Source organism: Lactuca virosa, chromosome 4, assembly GCF_052849685.1.
Source record: "Lactuca virosa cultivar CGN04683 chromosome 4, Lactuca_virosa_CGN04683_v6, whole genome shotgun sequence".
NCBI lineage: Eukaryota > Viridiplantae > Streptophyta > Magnoliopsida > Asterales > Asteraceae > Lactuca > Lactuca virosa.
In genome coordinates, this window is record NC_136429.1 from 216,019,528 (window position 1) to 216,041,392 (window position 21,865).

Genomic DNA, 21,865 nt, shown 5'->3' on the forward strand with positions numbered 1-21,865 from the left:
TTAATTTGTTTTGACAAAAAAATATCCTTTGTAATCCTACATTAATCATTGTATTTACAAGGGCAATTATGCCATTTTCTCATTAATTAATGAGTTTTTGATAAGGCAAAGTTAAATTGTACCGGTTGTGTACTAAAAAAGGTAAGTTTTTTTTTGGATAATGTGTTTTCACAAAACTACCATTAGTAATCAAACATTACGAATTATTTCAAGGGCAACTTGGTCTTTTTAAACTCTACATCTTTTTGGCATCATGATGTTTCCGACGTCATCATGTCGTTTCAGTTCTTCAGGCCATTCCGATTGTCCGCAATCTCCCCCAAGATCAGACTGCCTACGATCAAATAAATCTTCAAAATATTTGAAAGATAATCCTTTTCATAATCGATTTTCGCCAAGATTCTTGAAGCCGATACTTCTTCCACAATCAGTGCATCAAAGTAAGTTTTTTTTTCTTCCCATTTAAGTTGGAATCGATCGCCTTATTGCACATTTACCCATTTTTTCTTAAAAAAATATAAAATATGCAATGTCTATTTTGTTAGTAGAATGTCGAATACAAGAGTGTGTATGTCGTTGGATGATCTTCCTGTTGAGATTCTGAGTCGGATTATTGCAACGTTAGGGTCAGAATCCGCTAAATACATTATGTCTGCAAGACTTTAGTAATTCTCATAAATATTAACTTATGAAACTATATTTTGTGAAGTATAAATTGATTTATTAATTATTAAATGTAAATTTTAATTTATGAAGTTTGAAAAAGATGAATACAACAGGGAAAGAAAATGAAGTGTTCAGACAAGTATCCCTCAACAAGTTTCTTGTTGCTGAAGGGTTGGGTTCCAAAACTCTTAGGGTTGATGCATTTATATACAACTGTGCACATCATAGAAACACAGAAGCAATGTATAGACAAGGAGTGGTATGTGTAATATGAATAATCTTATATAATTGGATTTATTTTTTTACTATTATTGTTCTCAATGGTATTGTTATGCTGTTAATAAGAGGAGTACTTCTGTAAGGTAAATTTTGATTTGGGAATGAGGTTGATGAATAATGTGGGAGATGATCATCATCGCGAGGCAAATTATTTGCTTGGGATGATCTACATATCACAAGGGCCTCCTGAATCTGATCAAGGTAACTATAGTATATATGTAAATTACATTTTGTATATAGTTATTATTAGTTAATATATGTTTATAGTTTGTACAATGTATTGGCCACATAAATCTTTAATTTTAGTATTAATATAAAAATAATAGATTTTAGAAAGTTTGTGATGTGTTGTATAATCAATCAAATTGAAACTGCTACATTGGGTTGAAAATATTTTTAATGTGTACTTGTAGGTTCGGCTATACTTGATGAGTATTTCCATGCGGAGGCTTCGGATTTTGCAGAGTATCTAGATTATGTTGAGAGTGCCAGACAATTGTTGAGTGATGTAGGTGTTGTTTATAAACCTACTACAGATAACATCACCTCCCAATGTGAAAATGAAGATCATTCCATTAAAGGGGCATTTGCATCATTTATAGAAGAGGATGACCTACAAAAGTATTGTGAAGCTTGTCGTTGGTATGTACAGTATGATCAATTTTTAGGTTTATGAGGAATGTGTAGTAATGGATAATGGTTGGTAAATGTTGTCAATATTACTTTTTTTTTATAGTTTTTTTGTGGATGCATATATGGATGAATGACAAATGAAAAATAGTTGTAATTATTAAGTAATGACTTTCAATAGTATTTATAATATGTTAGTAAAATTATATGGTTGTGATATAATTATCAATTTGGTCATATATGTTAATTTATTGTATGTTACTTTATTGACAATGGATGTATTTTGTATATAATTTTATTTTTTTAGGTTGTTATTTTGTTAGTAAGTATAATAGCGTTTCTATATTTGGTATAACTTATTATTATATATAGAATTTCGGTAATAATTTTATGTATGTTGCTATATTTAATGTTTTGAATTATTGAATAATATATAATAAATATTTTGACATAGTCTTCATCCTCCACATCGAAATCATGATGAAGGGTTGTCGACGGTCCCCTCAAACACTCTTTCTTTGAAATTGTGTTATGAAATTCTCAATTTCAATTAAACCTTTCTCCAAATACTCTACGCCTTTATCAAATCATCAAAGTGATTGTCTTGTACAAACGAGAAAACTGTCAAGATTGATTCATCACTTGGTCAATTTGTGAAACGAATTATAGTAAAGATAAATTTTCAATATTTGTATTGTACATATGTGATTATTTCAAATACCATCTATCAAATCGAAGCCATAGTAATGAACATAATATTATGTGCTTTAAATGTATATTGTAAAGATTTAACATCATGAACAACATTAATAGAATGTGGATGAATGAAAGAAAAGATATTCGGAGTTTTCTGTATTCTGTTTTCATACAAGTAGTGAAAAAATTCATAGACTTTGCTACAAGTAAAGAAAGGTTTATGGACCAAGATAAAATCAAATTTCCATGCATCAAATGTCGTAACATACCATATGTAGAGCCTGATACTATAAAGCATCATTTGTACAAGTTTGGTTTTGTTCGAAATTATTGGTTTTGGGATATACGTGGCAAAACATCCGTTGATGACAATATGCCTTTAAGGGTGGATGATTCATACACAAATTTGAATGAAGATCGTGAATGTAGTTATAGAGAAATGATTGTAGATGTAATGGATCCTGATTTTTTTTACTAGTAATCCTACGGAGGAGCCAAATACAAAAGATAATTTTTCTTTTGACATGCTAGAGGCAGCAGATAAAGAGTTATGGTCTGGATGTGAAAAAGTCACACAACTGTCTGTTGTAGCTAGACTATTGAATATAAAAATCATAGTATCACATGCCTGAACAATGTTATGATGCTATCTGCCAATTGATGATTGATGGGTTACCGGAGGAGAATAATGTGGTAGGTATTTTATATGGGAGCAAAAAGTTAATACAAACACTAGGTTTTCTTGTGGATGTGATTGACTGCTGCAGGTCCATATGTATGATATATTGGAGGGGAGACAAAGAGCTTTATCGGTGAAAATTTTGCAATGCAGATAGGTACAAACCATCAAAAATTTTGTCCACATGTTTGCACATCCATATAAGAGAATGCCTTACTTTCCTTTGACTCCAAGGCTGAAGAGACTGTATGCTTCACAAGCCACAACCGCTTCCATGCGATGGCACTCCGAGGATCATGGCCATGATGATGGTGTAATGTGTCATGCTTCTCATTCCGAAGCTGGGAAGCACTTTGACATAATTCATCCTTCATTTGTAGTCGAAATACTTTATGTACTAGGCCTTTGTAAAGATGGGTTTGCACCACATAGAACATTTGGAAAACAATATTCATCTTGGCTTATTATTATAACACCTTATAATTTGTCACCTTCCATGTGCTTGAAAGAGCCTTACATGTTTTTGGTTGTATTTGTGCCATGACCAACAAATCCTAAGCATAAAATAGATGTATTTCTGCAACTAGTTGTTGTAGAATTAGACTAGTTATGGGCAGAAGGCGTATTAACATATGATATATCTTTAAAACAAAATTTTCAATTACGAGCAGCTTTGATATGGAAAATTAGTGATTTTCCAGCTTATGCAATGTTTTCAGGATGATCTACAGTAGGTAAGCTAACATGTCCACATTGTGGGAAATATACACAAACATTTAGGCTAAAGAATGGTAACAAGATGTCATGGTTTGACTGCCATAGAAGATTCCTCCAGGAAAATCACCCATATTGAAAGGATAAGAATAAGTTCAAGAGGAATCGTGTAGTGACAGAAGGTCCTCCTCCAACTAAGAATGATGAACAAAATCTAACAAAAACTGAAAAATTAGGTTTGTTAAAGGTAACTGAACTAAATGTTGATGCTGTAAACAAAGCATGTGGAAATGATGGTTAGAAAAAGAAAAGCATATTTTGGGATTTACCATATTAGAAAACAAATCTCATTATACATAATTTTGATCCCATGCATATTGAGAAAATTTTATTTGAGAACTTTTTTACACAGTAATGGATGTCAAAGCGAATACAAAGGACAATTCAGCAGCGACATAAGATCTGAAACTCTATTGTAGGAAGAGAAAAGGAGTATAAGTAGAGAAATGAGGGTACTATGTGGTAGACAAGAATCAAAAGAATGCCATATGCGAATGGGTGGAGAAATCTCATTTCCCCGATGGTTATGTTTCTAATTTGGGGAGGTGTATTGATTTGACCGCGTGTAGACTGTTTAGAATGGAAGGCCATGATTGACATGTTTTTATGCAATGATTGATGCCAATTTCATTTCGCGAGATGTTTCCAAAATGTGTTTAGGAAGCATTAACAGAGTTGAGTCTTTTCTTTAAAATATTAACTGCAACATCAATCATTACACAAGACATGTAAAGGATTGAAGCTGAAATCCCAATAATTATATGTAAACTATAGACCATATTTGTCCATGGTATTTTTAACTCCATGGAACATTTACTATTAGTACTTGAAATTATCCCTTAGATGATCCGAGATGTCCAGCCATTCCGAGATGGTAATGATTCTTAGATTACATAGTGATTCCAAGATAGTCTCTCATTAGTGATTCCGAGATAGTCTCTCATTCCCAGATGAAGTGTTTAGAAGTGAAGACTCCGAGATGAAGAAGTGAAGCATCCGAGATGAAGAAGTGATTCCGAGATCACTCCTCAACTGAGATGAAGAGTCGAAGATTATTCCTCATTCCAAGATGGAATGTAGTTTCAAAGATGAAATGAAAATTCAGAGATAAACACTCCGAGATGACTAGTTCCGAGATGCCTCACATTCGGAACTTAGTCAACTTTCCCTGAAATGATGAAAGTTCTTTTGGTTGTATTCCATTTTTAGCCTACCGTTGATTAAGAGGAAATCCACTTTATTAGGATTTTGTTTACTTTTACAAACACTCTTTATTCTATGTAGTTGTCTTGTTGTGCTTCCTTTGGATATAAAAGGAAGTGTTAACCTTGTACCAAACTTTCATCCTTTACACTTCTTTTGAACATCAAATGGAATCCTTCACTTCACTTATATTTTCTGTCAATCTTCTCTCATAAATTCTTCTTGTTCTTAATTACTTTACTTTGTTTATACTTTGCTTTATTTAATCTTCTTGAATACTTTGTTGAGTTATTTACTTTAAGTCTTGACTGGTTTGACCAGACTTGACTGGATCTTAATTACTAGCAACCATCGATATTAAAGGTTAATTCAATGTTTGTATTTGCAAACCTTGTCCATGCATTTAATAGAGTTTAAGTACTCATAATTGGTATCAGAGACTAAGTGGTTGTCCTTTGAATTCATAGGATTATATTATAGTTGATTTAAGATTACCTTGGTATCTTAATCATTTATGTGTTTAGGATAAAAGTTCTTCTATATACCACTTCAGCTCCAATATCTTAATATCAATGGCTGCTTCTAATCAATCTTAACAAATGTATTCAATGAAAATCACAAATAGCATGGGTTGCTCATCGCATGACCCACTGGTAGTTGTTGAAGAGTATGATCATTGGAAAGTTAAAATGAAGAGAGTTTTGGTTGGAAAAGAAAATGTGTGACAACCCGAAATTTTTTGCCTTGTAAAGTCAGTACAATCAACCTTAAGTCAGACTCGCTCCTGCTACCTTTTAGCACTGTCTAGAGTCTGTTTGAGTGTTCTAAGCCAAGTACAATCAAGGAATGAGTGTTAGGAAGTACCTGCTAGTGTCACTGTACAACATTCAAGCCTTAAACACCACCGAAAGGAGTTCACAGCCATAACACACGAGTTTACGGCCGTAAACTCAAGGTTGGCCGTAAACTCCCCCCTTAAGTCTCAATTCCTTCACTTTTGTTTCATTCTTACACTTTCAACTCAAGAACATCCATTCTCTCTCAAGTATCATCAAGCCTTTCATCCTAGATCTTCAAAAACGTAAGTGTTTCCTCCATCTTTGAGTTGTTATTCTTCTTAATCTAGTACACCCCTAAGATTTCATCCATAAAATCATCTCTTTTGGTTAGATCTTCAAGATCATCAACTTTCACCAAGAACACCAAGAACACACACTTGTTCTTGGTGGCCGAAAACTCCTCAAAGGCCCTCAAAAGTGTGAGTATTCCATCTATCATCTAGTTAGACAAGTTAAACACTAGATCATAGTCTTGAAACAACCACCTTAGCATAAACATCAAGAGTTTACGGCCATGGAATCTCCCTTGTCTGTAAACCCATGTTTTGGTCACATGTTGGCCGCAAACCCTTCTCATATCCAAGCATTAGACCTTGAACCCCTAATGGATGATAGATAGGACTTTAAAACACCATCTTGTGCATAATGTTCATGAGTTTACGGCCGTAAACTCCTTGCTTGGCCGTAAACTTATCCATCTTGGCCGCAAACACCTCAAAACCTTCCAAAAGGTTAGTTTTGCTCATCCTCTTGTTGAGCCATTGTCCCACAAGCTTCCCTATCATTCAATCACCCTCTTGTACACATTTTACCATGAGTTTACGGTCGTAAACCCATGGCCGTAAACACCAATTGATGGCCATAAACATCCCTTTAATCAATCACATGTGATTTCAACACTTCATTTCAAGTGTTTCCTAGTCCCTAAGGGTGTTTCCTAGAATGTTAGTTGCTTTAAACACTAAATTCATGCCAATATATGCCATTATATGTCATTAGGACTCGTTTGTGTCTCGGGAATTCATTCGTGGAACTTCTCATCCTTACGCGCATATTCGATTGAATCACCCACATAAGGTGAGTTGATACCCCTATAATCAATCTTTTAAACTGTTTTAAATGCTTTTAAGGGGGGGGGGGGGGAATACAAGTTGAACACAATGATAATTGTGTAATTGTTTGTTATAAACATCTTTCAAAGGATTGATTATGTTTTTATAAGTGATCAAAACATTTCAAAAACTCTTTTTAAGTTATGTTACTTTATAATTAATAAAACTCCGTTTTGAAAGTACAATCATAACTTAGTAGATAAATGAGCCTTTTCAATATAAGTTCGAGTAAACTTACTAGTAACTATAGTAGGTATAGTTTAGGGGTTCAGTTCATACTAGATGCTAGAACATACTATAAAGAGAATCAGGGAGGTAGATACAATACACGATAACATAGAGATCATACTATAAAGAGAATCAGGGAGGTAGATACAATACACGATAACATAGAGATCATACTATAAAGAGAAACAGGGAGGAAGATACAATACGCGATAACAGAAAGAACATACTAAATGCTATAGCAGGAGAACAATACAGGATCTAATTATACCAATAATCACTAACTCATTGTTCTAAACAAAAGGTGATAGTAAATTAGGTATACATGATCATATAACTTTAATATGAATTTACACGGCCTATCAATTTGTTTGCGGAAGTCGCGTTTGGTCCCCAGAATCTCTTGCAGGGATAGCGTATAGTATGGGTACTATCCATCACATTATGACCTTAATAAAACAAACTTGTTTTAAGGTAATCAGTACTTTAGTTTGTCAATTCAAAAGACAACTGTGTACTTACATTTTCCCATTACTTTCATATTGTGACAGTTCCACTTGAAATTTAATGCAAACTATTTTCGAGTTAAGATAGTTATAAACTAGGGAAAACTTACATCTTTTCAAACTACAATAAGAACATTTAACTCTAGTACATTCAGTAGAGAGGGACCTATAATGCTAACTTTATGATTCCTTAGTTTATACATCAGGGATATATTAATCGGATCCGACAGGTAGTAGGATGTGTGCTTTCCGCTTCATTTCCTGTTCCTTGTTTGGTTGTGGGCTTAGAGCAGATTCACCCAGCCTACTATTTGTTCGATCTTAGCTATATATATATATATATATATATATATATATATATATATATATATATATATATATATTTGTATACACCAAGTAATCATAAGGGGTACCAGGTATAGGCCAGGTCGTAGGACACTAATTCAAAGCATCGTTTTCTAGTACAAAACATACTTTTCGATATTAGATTATATATAGCTAGAAACTTACCAGTAAAAGGGTTTAATCCATTTTATTAAACCAGTATAACTTAAAGGACCTTAGGTGGTTAATTCTATAATACTTTAGTTTATACATCAGGGTTATATATCATTAATACCCGATAGGTAGTTGGATGTGTGCTTTCCACCTCAGTCCTGTTCGTTGTTTGGTTGTGGGCTAAGGGCAGATTCACACAATTAACTATCTGTTCGATATTAGATTATATATAGCTAGTATAAACTAAGTGATTATAGAAGGAACCACTGTGGTTACTATTTTTACTAAAAGAAATAAGGGTTTTCTTAAAGAATCTTTTCATCAAATATAAAGGAACTATTACAGTTAACTCCGTGAGTACCAAGTGAATACGCAAGGGTTATATACAACGATGATCTAACAAACAATGGGATGTGTGCCTTCCGCCTCATTTCCTGTTCCTTGTTTGGTTGTGGGCTTAGGGCAGATACACACAACCCATTGTTTGTTTACTCTGAGTTTTATATAACTTGTATCCATCTAGTACTCATAGAAAGGATTGTAGAGTCATTTTTACTTATCTTTCATCAAAGCAGGAAATATAGGATTTTTTGGAGGAACAAGCGAACTTTTCTAAACAGAACTTACAATTTACTACAACTTCTTACAACTTACTTACATCACTAAAATCTTATGAACTCACCAGATTTAATGCTGATCTACTCTTTCAAAATAACTTGTATTATCAGGTAACTAGTAGACAGGTACGCGCACTGGGAATTCAGAAGATGGAGCATGATGGCTTCATGTCTTGTTTTGTTATCTACTTATGTAGTCTATGTTTTGTGAACCACATACTTTGTAAACACTTTGTTTCTAATGAAATGGTTGTTTATTACTTTGATTACTATGATGCATGTCTTGTGATACTAAACATGACGTCCTCCACCCTCGAACGTTTCTGCCGTTCCGGTTTTGGGGTGTGACAGATTGGTATCAGAGCATTGTTTATAGTGAACTAAGTATATCAACCGATAAAAGATATACAACTATAAATACAATGGGGCCGAAGTGCTCTGGATAATATTATATCTTAAAAATATAACAATACCTTATAAAAGTATACATACATGCTTATACATATATACATACTAGAACAAGTATCACAAGAAGTACAGAACGGAAGTATTTAAAGGTTGAACACTGCGGTCAAACCTGGACAGTTATGTAATCATATCTAGGATCAATATAGCCTGATAAACTATATTCATTCGAGATGTGACCGACATGTGTTTGGGAGTGATGTGGTGTTGCAACAGTCTTCAAACTTACCAAACACTATTAAAGGGATTTCTATATCAGTACACAAAGTTAGAATACTATGGGAGTATTTTATGATACTATAACATGACAACAAGCTTAAAACATACCAAGTACATTACATTAAAATACTATAGGAGTATTTTAGGCACTATAAATAACTTATGTGATAACTTAAAAGACCCTTACGGATAGATCTATAATTTTGGAGTGTATACTTCCAAGGTTTTATATAATTGAGATTTTATAGACTTAGAATTTTTGATCTATGCTTCACTACCTGTTCCTTGTTTGGTTGTGGTTTTGGAGTAGGATCACTTATTCGAAGGTTTATTTAATCTTAAATTATATACAGCTTGTATACATTGTGCAATTATAGGAGGACTCTGTAAGGATCACCCCATAATGTTTCACTTAAAACTCATAGATTCTTTAGACACTTCCATTCTCGCACGACAAAACCAGATAGGTGTAACCACTCCTCATAGCAGTCAACAAAAGAGTCAAAGAGGGACAAGAGCAAGTTCATGAGAAACTTTTCAAAGAAGGATCAGCCGAAGTAACCAAAACGTCTTATGCGTCACACTAATAAATAATAATCTTGTAGAACTTAATGAGGTAGTGGAAACACTACTCACGCTATGTGTTATGATTATTTTCTTTACATGCAACTGGTAACAGTTATTCAGGTCACAAATATTCATTCGAGGATAGCCATTTCTAATTCATAAAGTTTATTTGGTATAGACCCTTTTATGAATTGTTTCCAGAACCCTGTGGAAGTCAGGACTAGATACACTCAGAACTAGGATAACCTTGGTCTTTCAGCTTTCGGCTTATATCCACTGCTATAGACTTATTCCATCTCATCTTTGTATTCTGTTAGCAAAGATGCCTCCTCGCAGATCAAACAGACGCACTACTCCAATAACTCCAACTCAACCGCCACTAACTCCGCCACAATTCGATCCTGCTGCTCTCCAATCAGCGATATCCTACGCAGTGGCAACTGCTCTAGCTCACTTCAGCGAAAGTGGTACCTTCGGATCTGGTAGCGGTACCCACTTAACCAACCCCGGAGTTACTCACGAACACCCAAGGGAGTGTTCGTACAAGGACTTTATGAACTGCGAACCCAATTCCTTTAATGGAAATGGAGGAGTCATCGCTCTGAAATGGTGTTTGGTGTTCTACCATGTCACACCCCCAAACCAGAATGGCGGAAATGTCTGGGGGTGGATGGAGTGACTTCATGTACAATATCATAACAATTGAATATAATTGAAACATAGCAACACAAACATTCATACATTGAGAATTCAAGTTTACATTGTTTACAACACTTTGTTTGTTCAAAAGTTAAATACATATAACTCAAAAGTAGAAAACATGCAATGACGACGCCGACCCTCAAGAAGGGTTGAATACCTGTCTACTGGTTTCCTGAGAATACAAGTGATTTTAAAAAGTATCAACAATTAAGTTGGTGAGTTCATAAGCATGTTTGTATGAGAAATCTATCACTTGTTCCTTGAAAATGTAAGTGTGTTCTTCCAGAAAATCCTATATTTTCTTTTGTAAATGAAATGTAGTCTTAGACCTTAAGACCAAAAATGTACAAGTTTTCTTATGCTTAAAATTTGTAATACGAAATATGAAATTCGAGTAGGTAGTGTAACCCTTACCGGTTCTTTCTATGATCGCTTAGTGTATACGAATTATATATAATTAAGATCGAGCAGACAGTCGATTGAATGATTCTGCCCTAAGCCCACAACCAAACAAGGAACAGGAAGTAAAGTGGAAATAACACATTCGACTGCCTATCAGTTCTTCATTTTAATAACCCTAACGCATACACTAAGAAATCATAGAGAAAACGATAATGGTCCTATCAGAAATGTAAGTTGCACTGTACTAGAAATAGTATACTATAATTGTATTTGTATGTAATCCTTTTTAATGTATGTGCCTAGATTCACCATCGGTACTGTAAAATATTGTATTGTAGTTTTATTATTAAATAAAACTAACTGAAGTTATTTATGTATTCATACACTAATCGTATTGTTACTAACAAATTGTGAGTTATTATAACCATGCTTGATGACCTAGGATGGCCTGAAACGACTTTCTTTAGGCGTCGAAATTGGTACGACATTTGTCACCCCAAGCCTGCCAGCCTAATTGTAGCTAACAATTCAGGTGCGGGGTTGTCAGTCCCATATAAATCTATACACAAATGTCACGCTCTCCTTCCAGGAGACTTTGGTTATAATGTTAGGTCTTTTGTTGGTACTTAGATAAGTACTTGAAGTGTGTCTCACAAAGCTATATTGACGGTTACGTGTAAAATAATGAAAATCCTTTCTGTAATGAATAAATTGTATGTATGTCTCATAAACTATACCTATTATAGTTTATATGTCTGTTTCCGTATTGTATCTCGAACTTAGTGAAATAGTACGTATGTTCCATAAACTATACCTATTATAGTTTAACATGTTTGTTTGTTAAGAACATTTATATAACCATTTATATAAATATGTAGTAATTATCTTGTCTAGTTTCAAAATGTAAGGTCAAAACATTATGTTTTGGGTTTTAACCCACAAAATAGTAAACTAACTAGAGTGTACTCCCTTTGTTATGAAAGTTATATTTTAGTAAAAGCAAAATCATGTAGTTTTATAAATCATAAATTTCTTATGATTTTATAACATAGATTATGTTTGTTTTGTTAGTTTTCCATTTCAAACTAATATATATCACAAATAATTGTACAAAAATTAGTATTAACCATATATTATGCAAATAATATCTTATCTTTAACATAAAGATGAAAACATGTAAATATTTGTGTGATAAATAAAGTTTTACTTGTATTCCCCCCCCCCTAAAAACATGAAAAATCTTGAAAATGTGGGGGTATGAACTCACCTTGAGTGGATTTGTGGGTTGTTTTGAAGTGATGAAGTGAAGATTTCCAAGCCTAACCACTTGAATGGTGTGGTTGAACTTTCTTGGAAAGAATGTTATCCTATGTGTTTAACACATATTAATGTGTGTAAATGGGATGAACTTAACATAAAAATGTATAGAATTCTAGGAAACTTCGAAATTACTTACCAAAATCTAAGAACAATGCTTGGAGGATTTGAATTCTTTAGAGGCTTGAAATTGATTCTTGAGAGAAGAGGGGAGTTAGCGGAAAGTAGGATGGGAGAATAGTGGTGTTTATGGGGATGAATTCGTTCTTAATATGAGGAAGAGTATGATGGGATATTTATTTGGGTGACTGTTGGACAAATGCTTAGAAGTTTGCTGAGTATTAACTTGCATTGGAAAGGAGGAAACTTTTAAATCAAAAGGTCAACACCTTATCACTTTGGGAAGGGGCCACAATGGGGTTTTCGGCAATACATGACCGAAATCACCTTGTTCCCCTTGTGATTTCGGTCCTAACTCCTCCACACATGCAGTTTTCGGCCTTAATGGTTTAGTCCTTGGTGTTTTCGGCCTTAGTGGACCAATGGCATGAGTTTTCGACCCTTGTGACACTCCTAACTTGTGATTTCGGTCGTACCTCCTTTTCTCATGGTGATTTCGGTTTTGAATCACCCACTAAGGGGGTGATTTCGATCCTAATCCTTCCATATATGTTGATTTCAGTTTAGGGGTGTTCTAGGGTGGGTGGGGTACTAGGCCAAATATTATAACATATTGTTTTAAATTCATGATTTGTATTCCAACTATTTGAATAGTCTTGCCTTGTTATATCTTGTTTGCTTCCAAGAGGTTATTATAAATAGGATTTCCAAGGTATATATATATATATATATATATATATATATATATATATATATATATATATACTTATGCCCTTTTGGATTTCAAGGTTTTATTGTAACAAGGTTACATTGCTATACATTGTGGGTATACTTATACACAAGACCTCTTAGACCTTGTTTGACCTAAAATTTTCTAGTTGTCACATACCGTCTTGTTGAAACAAATAGTGATCCTCTTCATCTAAGGAACCGCAAACCTGTTGTCTTGATGATACCGCAGAGAAGATCTTACCAGAGAATATTTTATCTTTTGTGAACTGTAGACTTGAAGACCAACCGGAGAGATAAACGATACATGAAGACTGTTTATGTTCCTTTACTGACATTGATTTTTTACATTGTATTATCCATTGAACCATTCATGGTTACCATTGTCAGTAGTTTTAATATTATTTTACTCTTCAATGTTACTTTCATGACTCTATAAATAGAGTATCCCTCTTCATGTATCTACACCACACCCAAAACTCTTATTGAAATACAAGATCGTTCATCTCTATCTCTATTATGTTAGCTGATAAACCGAGTCCCTCTTTAATTTATTTGATGTCACAACCAGCAAATTAGGGTTATATTTTCTATCCTTGTATAGGATAAATTCTTAGTGTAACCTTGTAACCCTACCTTTGACTTAAATCAAACTTCAACACTATATAAGTTACACATTCAAGAATCATAATTCAAGTCGAAACCACTTTGTATAAACCCAAAACTCGATCCAATAAGCCAAACTCAATCATTTTTAGGCCTTAACCCATAAATTCTCAACCTAAAACCCGTATTAGACCAAGACTTCTTTATTGGGCCCTATTGGGCCGATAAATTTCTTCCTTTGATCTTTTGGGATGAAAACACACATAGGGGCCTTAGTTGGGCCGAGAATTGATATTGTTGGGCCCTTTGAAACCAAAACCCATTTATTAAACTTTGATGGGCCGAATATCCTTTTTGGGCTAACCAAAAATCAGAATTAATCTCTTGGTCCAACCTTGGGCCGAATACCTCTGCATTCTCGGTTTCATATAAAAAAATGAAATGAAAAATGAATTACCTTAGAAAAGTGACACCTCCTTATTGCATGGAGGATATCCATGCAATAAGCCTCCCATACATCAAGGAAATCTCATATTTCCATGCACAATACACAACATACAACAAGCAATCTCATGTTTCTATGTAAGACCCTTCTCACTCTCTCTCCTCTCTTCAAAATTCTCGGCCATAGGACTTTCCCACCACCATCCTCATTTCATTCACATTTCAACCACCAAATTCTCTCAAGAAAATCTCTTACCTCTTTGCTCAAAAATTTGTGTGGGTACTTGTTCTTCAAGAAGTTTTCTTTCAAGCTTCATAAACTAGGTAAGATACTTCACTCTTAAGTTGGATAAATCCATCTTATGTTTAGATCTTCCTCAAAACATCACAAATATCGTGTTTATGCTTCTAGAATCATATTAACTTCGAAGATATTCTTAAAGTGGTGTGCTAGGCCGAAAACAACATTACGTGCTCTTATCTTCTCACCAAAACCGAATCCAACTCCTCAAGGTGAGTTCATACCCCCTATTTTCATTTTTTACTAAGTTTTGGGGGAGAATACAAGCTGTGTTGTGTAGATCTATGTGTATATGCATGACTATGTGTGTTTTTCATAATTTATTTGGTGATTATGTGTTGTTTACTTCATAAATATAAAAATATGAAGTTTATCACTTAGATCTTCATAAAAACTATGAGAAAAGTATATGTTGTCATGTAAACTTGCAGATCTGAGATTTATACACTCAAAATAGCAAAAACAAGTGTTGTGTTTAAAAATCTATAACCTAAACTCAAAAATCAGCTTTTAACAGAAAAGTTTTTCTCTAGTTACGGACTGTTTTGACCAACTTGATGGTAATATTTTTCAAAACTGTTTTACATGCAAAACGTTAAGTTTTATACCTTTAAAATGACTACTCTCACGCGTTCATACGATTTTTCTACAATTTTTGGCGATTTTTACAAAACTGCCTATCATTCCAGGAAGGATTTCGTACTAGTCTGTGGAGATGAACATTTTGACACTGGTTTGAGATCACAGAAAAATTATAATAAAAATTATGAAGAAAGTAGACTCATTTTCTAAACTCTCAGAGTTGACGGATCCAAATTTCGACTTACAATGATTTTTATATAATTTTTCTAAAAATAGAGACGTAAATGCCAAAAATCAGAAAATTGTTTTAACTTACTAAAAGTGTTTATACGTTTGTTAGATGCAAGTTTATATGACTTATACATACTTTTAAATAATCTAGACATGTTAACTTATGTGCATTTAATATATATGATTACAAAAGTGGTATTTTTAAGTCAATTTGACAAATAATTGAACTAATACTAGCAATAAAATAACAAACGGACTAATTTTGTCATTCGTATAATATTGGGCTTTAGTGGCCCATTAATATGCTTGATAGGTCCTAAATACTATTTATATGTTTATTGGGCCTCATTGACCCATTAACATGCGCGACAGACCTTGGATACTAATTTCGTGCTATTTGGGCCTGTAAATACCTTACATGTTAAATGGGCATTAGTTGTCCTTTTACATATATATTGGGCCCATGTTATATAATCTCATTCCTTTCGGACCTGAAAATGACTTATGTGTTTAGTTAGACTTAGTGGTCCGCTTACATGGTTCATTGGGCCCGGAATGAGTTTATATGTTTCTCTTCGCGTAAAATTCGATTAAGGATATAGTGAGACGTGTCGGTTGACACCTATTGAGTGTACGATCGTAGCCTGTAGTTATAACCAGAGTCTCTTGGAGGGAGAGCGGGGATTTGTGTATAGATCTATACGGGGATGATACCCCACACCTGAGCTGTTCGCTATAGTTAGACTACATCAGTCTAGGGTGATGATAACCTTATTCTATTTTCCATCGGCGTTAACAAACGCCAAGACAGGCGAAATTGTCGTTAATTAGTATGGTTATGACGGCTCATTTAGAGGAATTAACATTATGAAATTTACGGAAGACTATTCTTTTCTTCTTTTATAGGAAACATAGGGTTATCTGGGGGCATTCTATTTACATTCTCTTCAATCAGTTTTGGCATTCTATTAAACAATAACAAACATGCATTAATACAAGATCGGACACAAACATACCAAACTATTTTAAGAGAATACAGGATTTTCTTGTGATTACAAAGTTAAACAAATCATTTTCTCAAATATACTTATGAACTCACCAACATTCTTATGTTGACGTTTTTAAATTAACTTGTATTCTCAGGGATCAGTAGTAGGTAATAAGCTCGAGTAGGAGATCAAGTGGTACGACTTCAAGAAATTTTACTTTTATTACTTTTGTGTAATGGATGAACAAGTTCAATATGTAAACTATGTAAGTGTGTATTTCCAATGTATGATGTTTGGTTTCTATGTTTCATTCATATTCAATTGTTATGATACTGTACATGAAGTCATCCGCCCCCAGACGTTTCGCCGTCCCGATTCGGGGGTGTGACAGTTGATCACACTTACTAACTTGTGTTTGCATGCAAAACTCATTATGAATCAACTTGGTGTCTACTTGATATAACTTGTCACTATTTATTTCCTTTATATTTTTTGCAATATAACTCTTCTAACTTATTATTGTTGAGCTAACAAGATCCTTCGAGATTAACTTATTATTCCGCATCATATTATCTTGTGACTAATGTTTGTTCAAGTTTTTCTCTCAACAATTGGTATCAGAGCCAAAGTGGTTGCTTTTTAAATGAAACTATGATTTTATAAAGCCTTCTATACCACTGAAGCTCATTCTAAAAAAAACAAAAAAAAAAACAAAAAAAAAAAAAACAAAAAAAAACAAGGAAATATGGCACAAGCTTATTCATTGAACATTTCCAACAGTGTTGGAGGCTTGAATAGATCTCCAATACTTGTTGCAAGTGAATACCACCATTGGTCTCAGAGAATGGAAAGGTATATTACGAGGCTCGGTAGAGATGTATGGAGGTCTGTGGAAGAAGAACCCCATGTCCCTGTTCTCGCTCCCATTCAAGAAGATGGTGCTCAGGCATGACTAGGTGGAGCTCAGGAAACCATGAACCGACCAACAAATGATGATATTGACAAAATGGAGAAAGACGCCATAGCCTTTTATGAAATCTCATGTGGTGTTGCTCCAGATAACTTCGACATCATCATCAACTGCAAGTTTGCCAAGGAGATCTGGGATGTGCTCAAGAATCTTTACCAGGGGTCAGAACAAGCTCAAGAGAAAAAGCTCACCACTGCTCTCAATGAGCTCAACAACTTTAAAGCTCTTCCCAGTGAAAGTATCGACGATTCATTCAAAAGGTTCAACCTCATCGTCATGAAGCTGTCAAATGCTGGTACAGTCCGCAATAATTATGAAACAAACCTGCAATTCCTGAATGGTTTGGGTAGACATTGGACTACTACTAAGATGATAGTCCAAGGAGACAGAAAGATCCATACTCTCTCATTGCTCAAGCTATACGGTGAACTTCAAGCCCAATAATCGACGGTGTTAAAGGATTGTGCAGACCTGGGTGGACTATTCGCCTTGATGGCTCAAACTCCACAATTTAAAACTCCTCAGTACGCATATCCTGCAGAGTCATCATACCAACCTTCATATGACAACACTCTGCAGTCGTATGAAGCTGATGTAGAACTTGATGACGAAGAAGAGTTTCAGAATGCCATTTCCCTGGTCAGCAAACATTTTAACAGACTCCCACGACCCTCCTTTCGAAAGAACCAAAAGTTTACCAAACCACCCTTTAATCACAACTTCAACCCGCAGAGTAACCATTCAAATATCCCAGAAATCCTCACCATCCATCTCAGTCACCAAGTGCCCCTCAGACAAAAGAAACCCCGTAGATCAACTAATCTTTAGACTCCGGTACCACTACCGAAGACAAAGACGGAGTTCTTGTTTGTCATAAGTGTCAGAAAGAAAACCACTTTGCCAGAGACTACAAAGCAAACGTGGTAAAAGACAAGGCATTTTACCTCAGAATGGCTCAAGAAATGGAGGATTAGGAGAAAGAGAAGGCAAGAGCTTATGTTGCTCAAGTGAAAAGGGATCATCAAATATGGTCCTTGGGTGATGAAGACGAAGAAGTTGACAACAACCGAAGCAAAGGGAAAATTTGTATGGTGGTAGCAAGTGATGAAGACGGATCTACGAACCTGTAGAGGAATTGTTTCTACATGGCCAAGGATGGAACTCACAACATTGTCGAGCAGGTAAAAATTATGATTCAGTCTAATGATTACTACATGCATGATTGTGAACCTTATATAGAAAAAATTAATGATACATGTGCTGCCGTCCTTTCAGACTACAACAAATCCCTAGACGAAAAGAACATAGTGTCTCAAGAGCTGTACCATGTGAGAGGAAGACTAGAAGATAAAAATACTAAGGTCGCCATGTTAGAAAAAGATGCTAGGATGTTAAGTGAAAATCAATTAGATATTGCTTTGAATCAACATGATCTTGCCTGAAAAGAGATTGTGTGTTTAAATCTTTTAATTGAAAACTGTTTAACGAAAGTGAAGCTATTGAGAACTTAGTTAAAAATGGGACCGTAGACAACCTTATAATCGGGGATGGTCTAATGGGTAGTCAACCAATGAGACCTCTTCTCTTCGCTTTAATGTCGATCGTCCCTATGTCCCACCAGATAGAACTTTTCATTATCCAGTCAATGATAAGACATATCCCGAAGACATCCAATGTCACTTCGGTAGACTTCGTGAACTTAGAAACAATTTTGTCATTGAGGAAATTCTTCCTGAATCCTCGGGTAACTTAGATAAATTCATACCCATTATTGGCACAATTAGTCCTGACTCTCAGTCAGGTTCAGTTGTAGATGAAGAAATTGTCTTGGAAGAACCTGAATTAGTTGTAAACTGTCCATCTTAATCTTCCAAGACATATCCCAATCAAAAGTCATCTCTGACTTACTATGCGGTACTCCCGTCCTCTCTACCACAGACTCAAGTCAAATCCACAACCACTCTTCAGCCTATCTTGCATGAATTGCCAATTGATAATTTTAAATTTGGACAATGTTCTCAAAGTCATGAATTTTCTAGTTCTGATGACTCAAGTCCTCGATCTTTACCTCAAACAAAGAATTTCAAAAAAACTGTAGTTGAATGTTTCTGATGTGGTCTCACCAAAAGTTCAAGAAAAATTGGCTTTAGAAAAGGAGATTAGATCCCGACGTGAAAAGCGGGAAACTGATTTCAAGAACAAAAATTTCAAAAACCAAGACAAGTTTTCAAACAAAAGGAATTTCGAAAAAACCATTACTGCAAAAACCTTTCAAAAACACACTGCAGTCGATGGATCATGCAAAAAAGAATCTACAATGACAAAAGCTTTTGACTCAAACACTTCTGTAAAATTTCAAAAAGAAGTCAAGTCACTTCCACAAAATTCGTTAACAAGTCCAAAATTGAAGGGTATTTTGCCAACTCCAAATCTTTCAAAATCACATCAGTTAGTCACAAAGTCAAAACCTAAGTCTAGGTCACATGACAAGCCTTTTTCAAGTCCCAAGGATACTCCAGTAAAACACAACGCAAGGACCGGTTACAAGAAGCAAGCCACAACCTTCATACCTTTGACAAAATATGGTTTCTGGATCAATGAGAAGAACCTTGCCTTTTGTTTTTACCCACTAGAAGAGTGAAGCTCAATCCCAACTCGTAACATTCCAAAAAGAGTAAAACATCCTGGAATTGGATTAAAACCAGAAAAGAAACCTGTTCATAAGTCCCACGTGCATGCATTTGTTAAGAAAGTGTCCCACGTTATCCAAGGCTCCAAACTTGTTTGGGTGCCCAAACTAACCAACTGATTGTGTAGGCGATGTGCAAGGAGGAACATGAAGAGGAATGGTTAATCGATAATGCCCGCTCCTGCACATGTGGGGAAGGTTAGAATACCTTCTTGATTTCAGGCCAATCAGTGGTGACGGACACGTCACCTTCGACAACAACGCAAATAGGTTTATCAGGGGTTATGGAGTGTTGACTATGGGGAGCTTCTCTATTCAGCGAGTCGCTTACGTAGAGGGTCTTAAACATAATTTGATAAGTGTGGGTCAATTGTGTATGGCAGGTCATCAGGTTGAATTTAATAACAAGTAAAAGAAACACATGCCTCATCAAATCTAAAGACGAAGGGACAATGTATCCATTAGATGTCTCTCTGATCATCGGCAAACTGTAGTTATGTTTTCTGTCAAAGGCAGTTTCTGAAGTGAGTTGGTTATGGCACCGCAAATTAGCTCACCTCAACTTCAGATACATCAACAACTTAGTCACCGAAGAGTTAGTCAGAGGACTACCGATCTTGAAGTATAACAATGATACTTTGTACCCAACATGTGAATGTGGTAAACAAACTAAGGGAAGCCATCGTACGATTATTGATTCCTCAATTGTTGAACCTCTAGAACTCCTTCACATCGATCTCCGCGGTCCATCAACTATAGCCAGTCTTCACCACAAGAAATATATTCAGGTCATAGTTGATGATTTCACTCATTTTACTTGGGTATTTTTTCTAAGACTAAGTTCAGATACACCGTAGACCTTGATTAACTTCATCAAGGAGATAGAACTTCAAATCAAGCTACCAGTCAGACATATAAGAAGTGATAATGGGACTGAATTTACTAATCAACTCTAAAATAGCTTTTTAGTCTCCAAGGGCATCAGTCAGAACTTCTCGACACCCTACACACCACAACAAAACGGAGTAGTGGAGAAAAGAAATAGAACATTGGTCGAAGCAGCTAGATCGATGCTTAATTTTGCCGACCTTCCTCTTTACTTCTGGGCAGAAGCAGTGGTAACTGCATGCTTTATTCAGAATCAAAGCATCATGAAAGACCCTATCTTTCATACTAAAGACATTGTTATTCCATGTTACTCCAAAACATGCTACATGCATATTCATAAATAATATTTTACATTGATAATTTGGTTACAAAAGACTGGATACAAACCGACTATTTAGACTATTACAAAGTGTTATATATTACATAACTACCCAGGATATTAAAGTTTTATACATACATGAGTACTAAATACAAAAGTAATAGTTTTTAACTATTCAAAATCTTCTAACAGTAGATGAATCTACTGGATGCTTATCACCTGCAATTGTTAAACATTGAGGGGGTAAGCGGTGACACTTAGTGAGTTCAATAATAGATACAATATAATGTTATTCCATATATATACTTCAATATGGCAGAAGCAAAGAGGAACAAGGAACAACAAAGGTATATGCGAACATTGGACCGAGGAGGGGCACGTGGCTCGCATGCGAGGGTGCCAGGCATCGGATGCGAAGGCAGCACATGCGTCAGAGATCGGACCCAACACGCGTCGGACACGCGTCGGTCTCGGACTGGGCCACGCCATCAGATGCGAAGGGTTGCGACACGCGGGTCAGTCACGAGGCAAGCTGCGAGGATCCGGGTGACGTGTCCGAATTTTGACCTTATCCATGCGAGATTTCTCGGTTTTTGTGCCC

General features: G+C 35.2%; 2 protein-coding genes across 2 annotated transcripts; both read left to right on the forward strand.

Moving 5' to 3' along the window:
• The first annotated feature begins 549 nt into the window (after nucleotides 1–549).
• On the forward strand, nucleotides 550–1,712 carry LOC145105583 (putative F-box protein At1g67623). The gene is made up of 5 exons (XM_079042668.1): nucleotides 550–665; nucleotides 757–925; nucleotides 1,014–1,146; nucleotides 1,359–1,587; nucleotides 1,682–1,712. The coding sequence occupies exons 1-5, from the start codon at nucleotides 550–552 to the stop codon at nucleotides 1,710–1,712; spliced, it is 678 nt and encodes a 225-aa protein (XP_078898794.1).
• Nucleotides 1,713–17,371: 15,659 nt separating this feature from the next.
• LOC145105585 (uncharacterized) lies at nucleotides 17,372–17,812 on the forward strand. The gene has a single exon (XM_079042669.1). The coding sequence runs from the start codon at nucleotides 17,372–17,374 to the stop codon at nucleotides 17,810–17,812; it is 441 nt and encodes a 146-aa protein (XP_078898795.1).
• Nucleotides 17,813–21,865: the final 4,053 nt, after the last annotated feature.